This window comes from Hipposideros armiger, unplaced genomic scaffold, assembly GCF_001890085.2.
Source record: "Hipposideros armiger isolate ML-2016 unplaced genomic scaffold, ASM189008v1 scaffold_257, whole genome shotgun sequence".
Classification (NCBI taxonomy): Eukaryota; Metazoa; Chordata; class Mammalia; order Chiroptera; family Hipposideridae; genus Hipposideros; species Hipposideros armiger.
The window spans coordinates 1,565,257-1,576,299 of NW_017731607.1; the positions used below are offsets into that span (position 1 = coordinate 1,565,257).

The following is an 11,043-nucleotide window of genomic DNA, read 5'->3' on the forward strand; positions in this document are numbered from 1 at the left end:
AATATCAAAGATCTATAATGATCTGTATTTTTCCTCTATCTAAGGCAGTTTTTAGATTACTATTATGAAATTATTACTCTCTGATTCATGCCTATCCAAACTCATGAAACGCTCCTCTCCCTCTTTTTATTTCCAGATATGTTTATCTGGAAGAAATCTCTTTCCTTCTAAAGCCAAGATCCACCCAGGAATCTCAAACCACTAAGCCTTGGCAATATCTATGTGTCTATTTTTACAGTTTTTGTAAATATTTCAATTGCTTTGTTAGTTATCTGTACTCTGTGGGTTAGCAGGTAGATAGATGATCCCTTCTGACCCTTTACTAGATGGAGACTGTGTATGTTGTTTCTTTCCTTCTTTTATATTTTTTGAAGACTAATAGGAACATCCTCAGTTATTCTTCTTTCTGTTTTTCAGCTGTTGGTATTTTCAAGCACATGATTTTACGGGTGCAGGGTTACTATAGCTAATATGGCTTGATGTGATAGAGGAAATAAATTCTAGAAGCTGCTAGGAAGTCAGTCAGAAAAAAATAGCCAATATCTGTTATTTCCCATAGTAGGGCCACTGAAAACTAACTGAGGTCTTTTGCTCCCATCCATTCTGTTTTTCTGCTCCTTGGACTTGGATGACCTGCAGATCCTAGGCTAACGCATTCGGATCACTTACCCACGTCACTCAGCAGCTGGGTGGCTGGATGTGGATAACTTTATTGAACAAAAGGATAAGTGAAAAATCATACTGGAATAAGATCTATACCTATTGAGGCTTTTCCCTACAGCTTTGGTTCAGTTATTTGAATTAGTATCAGGCTGTCAGAGTTTTTGGATATGTGAAAGGAAGATGGGATTTTTTTTTTCTCTTAAAGAAAACAATCAACAGAACTTATTGTGGTATGAGATTTAGACAGCAAATGGCACAGGTAATTGTGACAGAGTTCAACTATATTTATATTGCTGCATCTTCATAATCATCATGCAAGAATTTTTGCATACCCAAGGATATCCTAGTATTGGCCTATAAAATGTATAAGACCACGGATAGTGTAAAGGATGGGTGATGAGGTGCCTTTCACAGCTTATCTGAGTCTGACAATGCTAAAATTGAAATGGACATTAATACAATCTGTAACAGTCTTTACTTTCTAACATAGGTACCTTTGGCACATCCCACTGACCTACACCACAAGTTCCTCTAATGTGATTCACAGATACATTCTAAAATCAAAAACAGGTAATGAACTGATTAGCTAAACAGTTGTTTCAATTCTGAAGTTAAATATGTTCTTTTATTAATGATAGTATGGAAACGAACATTTTTGGACATGTTTTTTGGTGTGTATATTGATAATGAAATGCCTATGCCAATATCGTCACCTTAGATACTCTGGATTTACCTGAAAATACGGGTTGGGTGAAATTCAATGTGGACTCAACTGGCTACTACATCGTTCACTATGAGGGGCGTGGATGGGACCAACTAATTACACAGTTGAATCAGAACCACACACTTCTCAGACCTAAGGACAGAGTCGGTCTAATTCATGATGCTTTTCAGCTAGTAAGGTAATGTAAACTTTCATCTGATTTCACAGGAAATAATGGACAGATAACCAGATATGCTAGATTTCAAAATAAAAAAATTAAGTGTTGATCATTCATATGATAGGGGTCTGAACGGAGGCCAAATACTGGCCACTAGGCCAAAGCCTACCCACTGATAAGGTATTTTGACCCCCATAGTGTTAAAAAAATGTAATCCAACATTTTAAACTGTGAAGAATTTCATATAAAACCCTGACTTCTGCAATCTCTTTAAAAGGTGAAGGGATTAAGAGATACAAATTCATAGATACAAAATAGCCACGGGGATATAAAGTACAGCATAGAGAATGTAGTCAATAATATGGTAATAACTATGTATGGTATCAGATGGATGCTGGACTAATCGAGGGTATCACTGCATAAGTTATATAAATGTTTAACCACTATGCTGTACACCCGAAACTAATATAAAATAATATTGAATGTCAACTGTAACTGAAAAAATAATAATTAAAAAAGAAATAAATTTTTAAAAATGAAAAGATTTGGCAACTGTAGGCCTTCATTCCCACAGGACAACCACAGAGGAGGGTGCAGTGGGGGAATCCCCACTTAGGCCAGGCCTGCACTGTCGCATGTGCCCAAATCCTAGACAGTACATATGAGTGGCTTGCTTCACTCACTTAGGGTAGAACTTATAGGTATTTAAGCTTTTGACCCCACATTTAAAATTTCTTTAGGCTAGTAGCTTGCTGTTTCACCAAATACCTATGTCATCTGCCAAACAAAAAGTATATATATAGCCTTAACCTTCACAATTTTAAATCAGTTGTTAGCCTAGCACATAATCCATTCGTTACTTTGCTCATATTGAAGAAATCAATTTGAAATTGTTAGGGAAATGAAGGAAGAATTAGCTGCTTATGTTTATTCCTCTTTGGACTTGCCTGGAAAGACAAAGTGTTTTCTTTCCTTTCCCACTTATTATTATCAACAGAATAATATAATATATAGAATAATCAGGTCACAATATCACCAATGGGGGCGAAAATGGGGATCAGGTGGAGTATTGTGCATTGTAAGCTTTTCCTATTTTGAGAATTACTGTAACGTACTCACTTTATTCAGTGTGTCATATTATTTCCTTTCGGATGCTTATTTAGGTCAGCTTGAGTGAAAGTAACCAGCAGGACATCTCTCAGGCAAAGCCTCGCCCTACAACTGAATTCCCTAGTTAGAAAAGGAAAAAGATTGAGTGTTTAATCCTCAGCCCCATAGTCTCAGGAACAACACGGTATCATAGCATACCAGAAGCTAAAATTAGGAAAACACCATCCTACATCTGAGTAGATGCATAATAGACTAGCTGAGAAGTAGGCTACTGTTAATTGAAGGAGGTTTGTCTGCTCAAAGGAGAAACTCGCAGATTGCAGAATGGGTGGATTAAAAATTCAAGACTAGGAAGAATGAAGAATATTGACAACTCAGCAAAGGAAAGCCAATCTTTCAAGTAGTTGCAAAGTCCTTTTTGCTGTTTCTAGCCTATACATTTCTAGGTAGCCTAAATTTAGCAGAAGGAACACGACAGTTGTTGATGCATCAGTGGGAAAACGATGACCTGTTTTTCACTAGGTGGACAGGTTAATAAAGTTAATTAAGAGTACGAGTTTTGGTGTAAAACCGGTGAATGCAGGTACTACCTCTTTACTTATTATTAAACTTTGGGCAAGTTATTTAGCCGTTTTCAGCATAAAGTTTCTAGTCTTTAAAACTTTTCTGGTCTTTAACACTCCCGTTTCAAATAATAATGTCTGTCACACAGGGTTGTTTTAAGGGTTGCATGAGATAAGGCAGATAAAGCACTAAGCACAGTACCCCCACTCAATAAATGTCAGCAGTTAGCATTATTAGAATGATCTAACATAAATTGTTTAAAAGGTGATGTGTTGCATAGGAAGAGGAGGTGATAACATAGAAAAATGCATTTGAAATAATGTGAAGTTTAAAAATGCATTTGAAATCATGTGAATTTGTGTATTATTATGTTTTCAACTACATAGGAAAAAGGCTAAATGTGAAATAAAAAAAAAAGAAAGAAATATTCCAAAATGCTATTAGTGAATGCATAGGGTACTGAAATTATGAGTATGTTCCCCCTCTTCTCTAATTTTCAATTGTTTTGTATTTTGTTTATATTACTTCTGTAATAAAAATAATTGTATAAGGAAATGATTTAAAACTCTCATCATCAGTCTAAATATCTTTACTTGCTAAACTCCCTCGGTAATATATATTTCTTCCTTCTCTGCTCTATAAAATATCTATTTTAAGAGTTAAAGGAAGTAATCAGAGATTACATTTACCTTGCAGACAAAATTTGACCCAGGAATGGATATTTATTTTAATTAGATTTTCATACTTATTAAATATAATCTAAGACTTGGATCCCATCTGAATTGAGTGGAATTAAAATGACAACTTTAATTTCCTTACAGAAAAACTATTGTTTCTTTTAGTCCCACACCTTAAAAGTAAGCCCCAAATTGGTTCCATGGGAATATGGTTTTATTTCACAAAGGTACCATTTAGCTAACACTATTTACAAAGAGTAGATGTAGATTTTTCCTATTAGTCTGAAGTGTATGCTTAAATATGTGTTTAGTCTTTAAGATAAACAGACATTCAGATAACATTTTCTGCATTGATTGAAACAGAGGGCAGGTGGTAAGGGGCTGGATTTTTATTAAACAATAACTATATAAAAAGAAAAAAGTCCCTTTTAAATGAATTTTAAGATTAAAATTTTATAAAGTAAGAAAGTATAAAGGTTTCTAATGATGACATTTGTTTTATTAACAAACAAATTAGGCTGGGGATGGCATTTGTTTTATTAACAAACAAATTAGGCTGGGCCAAAAAGAAAAACAGGATCAATATAAAGTGATTTTTATGTGTTACATTTTTTTAAAATTGTGACCGTAGAATATAATACCCAATTTCTTCCTGTTGCTGATCCCTCCAAGGTATTAACTGCACTGTATATTATGATACTTCCACACGTGAGAAGGAATAGTGATATTTTGTGGATTTGTGTTTTAAAAAATACAGCAGATCATAGAATCATAGAGCATATGGTCTAGACTTCTGTCTTCAGACAAAATTTTTGGAAATTTTTCCATAAGTCTATTTAAAGCAGTGTGTCATTGTGATGGAGAAGAGTAAAGCCACAACAAAGTTGGTTCTTTTTAATTTAACTTCTAGTTTCAGTTCCCTCTTTTTAGATAAGAACTTAACAATTTTAAACCCCAAAGGAAGTAGGGCATTATGTTAATGAAAAATTCAACAGGCACATCCTTTGTTCTTGAATCTGTTTCTATATCAAACTATTAGCTTAATATGGGAATCGGATGCTGGCAAGGATGGTTTATAGACCAATGAAGACATAGGTCCTCTCAGAATCACATGTGAGAACCATTTTGCAAAAGTGACATTGCAACAGTTTATTTCCTCTGCAGAAGAGACCCTAACATTTTGGTATTCAGAATAATAGTTTTGTTGTTTGTTTTTCTCATTAAGAGAAAATGCAGAGAAGGTATATAACTTTAGAATCTAGATTCAAAAAAAAAAATGGAAATACTTGTATTGTCCCACTCGCAATAAGTGCTGCTTCTCTGTTAGGCTGTAGGAGGGACATCAAAAAAGGAAAAGATCTGGTACCTGTCCTCAAAGTTCCAAATTCACTTAGAGGGATAATTCAAAGCCACAAATTAAACAATTAACGAATGACATAATAGAACACTTTGATATTATTTGGTGCTTAATATTAGTTAATATTTATTTTATTTGTAAAGCTTTTACTGTGTACTAGATATTATTCTAAGTGCTTTACATATATGAACTTATTTAATCCTTACAATAAAAGAAGATACTGTTACTCTCCCCATCGTATAGGGGAGGCAAGTAAGGCCCAGAGAGGTTAGGTAATTTGCCCAAAATCACACAGCTAGTGAGTGGCAGAGCTAGTATTTAAATCAAATGGTCTGGCTATAATGAACTTTTGTTATTGCTCTCTATATCATAGTTAATAGTAAGAACTGTAAGATATATACAATATTTGTTTTATGCCTCAGTGCAGGAAGGCTGAAGCTAGACAAAGCCCTCGACCTGACTCACTATCTCCAACATGAAACAAGCGTCCTTGCTCTTCTCAAAGGTCTGGAATACTTAGAATTGTTTTATCACAGGATGGACAGAAGGAATATTTCAGATGTCACTGAAAACCTCAAGGTTTGTGTTACTTTCAGAAAACTCATTGAATAAATACTCAGAGTCTGGAGGGTCAGTGAGACTTGGTCTTTTTTGTGTGGACTCTTGGGGTTAAATTTTTTTGCGAAGCTGAGGAAGCTGGCTGATAGCACAGTTAACACCACAGCACCTAGTGGTTGGCTACCCCTCCTTCCTTGTCATCACCATCCTAAGAGCCCTGCCAGGATCATGAGCAACACACTCCTCCTAAGGTGATTTTATCTTATATCAATTGATAGTTCCCTCTCAGATAGGAAATTAAATCATATTTTTAATGGAGAAACTAATTATGTTCCTTAAACATGGTGGGTTGGGCCAGAAAAAGAAAAGACAAATATAATGATAAGTAAGTAGTTCTGTGTTTTGGGAAAAGGTTCATGCAGATAGTTTGGAGCTGAGCCTTTAGATGGGTAAGAGCTGTCTTAAGAACTAAATTTAGCCTCTCTGTAAACTATCCTATGCTTTCTGCAGCAATACCTTCTCCGGTATTTTAAGCCGGTGATTGACGCGCAAAGCTGGAGTGAGGAGGGCTCCGTTTGGGACAGGATGCTCCGTTCTACCCTCTTAAAGCTGGCCTGTCACCTGAACCATGCTCCTTGCATCCGGAAGGCAACTGAACTCTTCTCGCAGTGGATGGAATCCAATGGAAAATTAAAGTACATCTGGACTTCTGTCCTGTTCTTTTTTCCTTTCACTTTAATATACAAGTCTTTGATCATGCAGGACTTTAGAGCTAAAACATTTAGAGAGGACAGAAAAAAACCCCACAACATCCTGGGAATTACATACCCTTGTTCATGCTTTCACATAGCCACCGCTCAATGGATTTTGTGAGAAGTGAGGTTGAAGTCCCTGGAAAGCTAAATAAACACTGGCATGATAATAGAAAGATAGCCAGGGGGTGAAAGCAGAGGGGCACTCATCTCCAAAAATGATGGCTTTTAAAGATAAAAAGCAAAGTAAAATGGACATGCAATTAAAACACCAGTGATCATCTGATGAAACTTGGAAAAAGAGGTGGGGGGTGGCGAGTGCCTTTTTAAAAGAATATGTTTACCTCCTCATTGACTGATAACACAGACAAAGCCTTGGCTCCAAGTTCCAAGTTTGATGGGAATCTGATGATTCGAGGCAAAATTGATTCTGTGGTTAGTATAATCAGAAGGATGCCCAGTGATCAAATGGATGGTGCTGCAATTCAGTTTAGTGGCTGCAGCCCATAGGCACTAACAGATCACGTCCATGTCAGCCTTGATTTCTGTCCAACACATAATTTTATATTGTTATTGTTAAAACTCTGACTTGAGCATTGGATGTTTTCAGAAATCAAATCTGCATATGAATTCAGGAACGTTCATTTTTATTTTTAATAGAAGAAAAAAAATTCACAACTTTACCATGTAATGAGATGGTACCAATTTTTCCTGTGCAAAATTGCTATGATGTGCTAGCGTAATTTCTCTCTATGTAACCCTGTCTCAGTGAGCTTTCTGAAATCTTTTCTTGAATTTTTTTTTTTAAGAAGCAATCCCAGTTTTCTTCTTTTTGGACTTTTCTGCTTTGGGGGACTTAAAATCACTTATAGAAAAATATACCTTCCAGCTCTATTTTTCTTTTCTTTTTGTTTGTATTGGAATGGGTTGTATGAGTAAGGCTAAAATGTAGATCTCCTGCTGCCCCATAACACAATAGATTACTCTTCTGTCTTTATGCTGGTTACAACACGGATGATCTTACCTGCAGTAACTCACGTACAATAGATATAATGGTTTGGCATGTTGAATAGGATGCTATGCCTGTGAAAATATTCTGGGTACAGTTCATTTATGCTTGTAATCAAGAATGCATTGTTAGATATTGTAGGGTTATTTTTCTAAACTTCAAGACCCATTAGTATTAATTGTAATGAAAAATTTCCTTATAGAGATTAATCGATTACTTCATTTATTCATGAATTTAAAATATGATTCCTTTGTATGTCACCTATGTGCCAGGCACTAAGGATAAAGTAGTGAACAAAACAAGTATGTGTCCTACCTATAAGGAACTTATAATATATTTGTTCTCAATTTTTATAAATTTATACAGTAAAATACACTCAAATCAAAAAAATGTGGACTATAATTTAATTACTCATTTTTTATATTATGAGTCAAATGGCACTTGGAATATTTGAGTACAGATAGTATATAGAGTGGAAATAGCACAAGCGTTAGAATCACAGGTTTAAATCCTGTCTTCAAAATGGCTAGTTATATCACCTTGGAGCAAGTTACTTAACTTTTCTGAGCTTTATTTCCACTTTTTAAAAATTAGGATTAACAGCTATCTCACTGAGTAGCTTTGACAGTTAAATAAAATGTACAGAGACTAGTACAATCTCTACCATATGGTCACTGCCTGATAAATGCAAATTTCTGTCCCATTCCACTTCCCTGTGTTGTGGTTTTTCCAAGCCATCAATATGAATATCAGCTATTATTGATCTAAAGATATTTGGGATTAAAACTCATAGACCAAATTACAATCAAAACTAGTTAATATCTTTTAGGTCAATCAAATCCCCAAATTATGGTGTCTTCTTTAGATGGACAGAAAATAATGTTATTGCATCTTACCATTTTTTCAGATTTGTAGAATGTCTAAATGCTACTTAGTTATGCTAATTTACAATTCTCTAGACCTAGGGTCAGAAGACCCTCAGACAGGCCTGTTAGAATATACTCTTAATGTGATTTTAATGCAGCAAGGAATTATATTTTAAAAAATAATATAGCATCAGTGCAGGTTATTTAATGATATAATTCTCTATAAACCAGTGCTTTTACATTTCAGAAATCGTCTTTTATTTATTGATTCCATCAAGTTTCTATATTCATCTCTGAGTAGGTGAACACTTTATGATTATTCTCCTTGTAATATTTTATCATCAGTAGGAAAAAATACACAGATTTGCAAAGTAAAATTACATAAAATAATTTTATAAAAGTTTGTCAAAAGAAAGGTTTAATATGCTAGGTACTGGAAATAAATCAGGGGTGATTATGTTATAGCAATTTAAAATTGAAATACAGAAAAAAAAGTTTTTTCTTTCATAGAGCTTTTTTCTTTACTTTTGTGCTTCATATCACAGTATCCCAACAGATGTTTTAAAGATTGTGTATTCCGTGGGTGCTCAGACAACGGCAGGATGGAATTCCCTTTTAAAGCACTATGAATTGTCAGTGTCAGGTGCTGAAAAAAACAAAATTCTCTATGCATTGTCAACCAACAAACATCAGGAAAAGTTAATGAAGTAAGTGCATTAATTTACCTGAATTGTTAAAAGTAAACTGACACAAACTCAGTGCAATCACTAAAATTCCAGCCACCGATTTCAAAGGCATATAATTGAATCAGGATTTGAATTACTTTGAATTCACTTCCAAAAAATACATGTATTGGCAAAATACAAATAGTGAAAACAGATATTACCTAGTTCTTCATCATGTGATTGATGCTAGAAAATTGGCTATGTTTTACTTTCAGAAAACTGAAGGACACTTATTGCAAAAATACATTGTTACATATAAGATGCTGTATAAGATCTTACGAAAGTTCTTTGAAATAATAAGTGAATAAAATTACTGCTAGAAAAAAGTAGAAGTTTAACTGGGACATTAAAAATGTTAGCCAGTAGAAAATTTATTATTGTTTTCCGTTAATTATGATTTTTAACATCCCTGTTTCTCTCCTACTCTTTTAATATATTGGTAGCCTGAGTTCATTTTCTCTATATAACACATGCCATGAAAAATCATGTGGTTTTTATTTCTTCAGATTAATTGAACTAGGAATGGAAGGAAAGGTTATCAAGACACAAGATTTGGCATCTCTTCTTCGTGCGATTGCCAGGAATCCAACGGGGCAGCAATTAGCCTGGAATTTTGTAAGAGGAAATTGGACCCACCTCCTAAAAAAGTTGGTATTCGCTTATATCCAATGTGTGTTCTTCCACCCAGCTGTCTCAGTTGCCTAAAACCAATTGTAATTGAGTGTTCCCCAAAGCATATGAATGATACCATTTCACCCAAATGGTTCAGCAAAATCTATTGGTTTTAAAACTCACTAGCGCAAGTTACTCTGTCCACGCATAAGGGAGAGGAATGAGAAGCAGGGAATGGGAAACAGGTTTCTCTCATTCAGCCCAGGCAATGAAGAATTGCTGGAAGCAAGTACTAGTTGAGTTAAATCCAGTCATCAGCCCGATTCCCCTCACTCCTGCTCTCTCAGCAGCTCAGAGGAATTCAATAAACCCATATATATGCCATCAAACATATTAGGTTTGCTTTGTTAATGTAGTTTTGGTGAGTGGCAGGGAGTAAGGGGGTACTTCAGGAATTTTGATGAGAACTAATTCCCACCCCCAGTTCTCCTGTGGAGGTGGCACAGTGGAGAGCTTAGAGTAGCTAAAAGAATTTCCATCAGAATTGTTTTGAGGGCCCTCTTCCAAAATTGGATTGGTTCTCGGGTTTCAAACTTTTGGGAGAACTAGAGCTCACTCCTGGATGCTTTGGGGCCTAAAATATCCCCCAGAAGGAACCAATCATGATTAGATTTCATTGGAATGTACAGGATGGCATTGCTTTTTCTCACAATAAACCCCTTGCTAAGGTGCTCAGTCATTTCTTCATCCAAAAGCAAAATGTCACTTAGGAACTACTATATGGAAAATACCCTGAATGAGAGAGCTGTGCAGTTTGCTTTGTTTATCTTTGTGTCTGTTACCATCTCTGATGTCTGTCATTCACAGTTCCTCTTTCCTCTCATTTTTTAGCCATGAAGGGCTCAGAGTTCTCACAGACAGCTTTGCATAACCAAAAAGCACATTTCTTACTCCTCTCCCAAGCTTCAAGGGGTTGACATCCATATGGTACCATACGGTTAGAAACTTTTTTTAAAAATTTAAATGTGTTTCCTGAAAGAGCCTACTGGACACATTGGATTGGTTGTTTGCATGACCATCAAGTCTCTCCTTAAATGATCACACTTTTCCTGCTTTAGATTTCCTTTGCAACTGGAAATTACTCTCCTGCCCAATCATGTGCAGAGCCTAGACTTCGAAACATTTCTTAGATGTATCTGTGCTCTACTTTAAGCATGAATCCCTTTGATCTATGGACAAATTCTTTATTTTTTAAATTAAAAAAATTTT

At 35.2% G+C, this 11,043-nt stretch overlaps 1 protein-coding gene across 1 annotated transcript in view; it reads left to right on the top strand.

The window, feature by feature from the left end:
- Nucleotides 1-11,043, top strand: part of ERAP2 (endoplasmic reticulum aminopeptidase 2) — a 43,682-nt gene that overhangs the window by 28,735 nt on the left and 3,904 nt on the right. Inside the window, 7 exon segments of the mRNA XM_019656272.1 lie at nucleotides 1,001-1,056; nucleotides 1,154-1,233; nucleotides 1,382-1,565; nucleotides 5,675-5,831; nucleotides 6,321-6,505; nucleotides 8,983-9,144; nucleotides 9,669-9,809. Coding sequence (XP_019511817.1) covers nucleotides 1,001-1,056; nucleotides 1,154-1,233; nucleotides 1,382-1,565; nucleotides 5,675-5,831; nucleotides 6,321-6,505; nucleotides 8,983-9,144; nucleotides 9,669-9,809 — 965 coding nt within the window.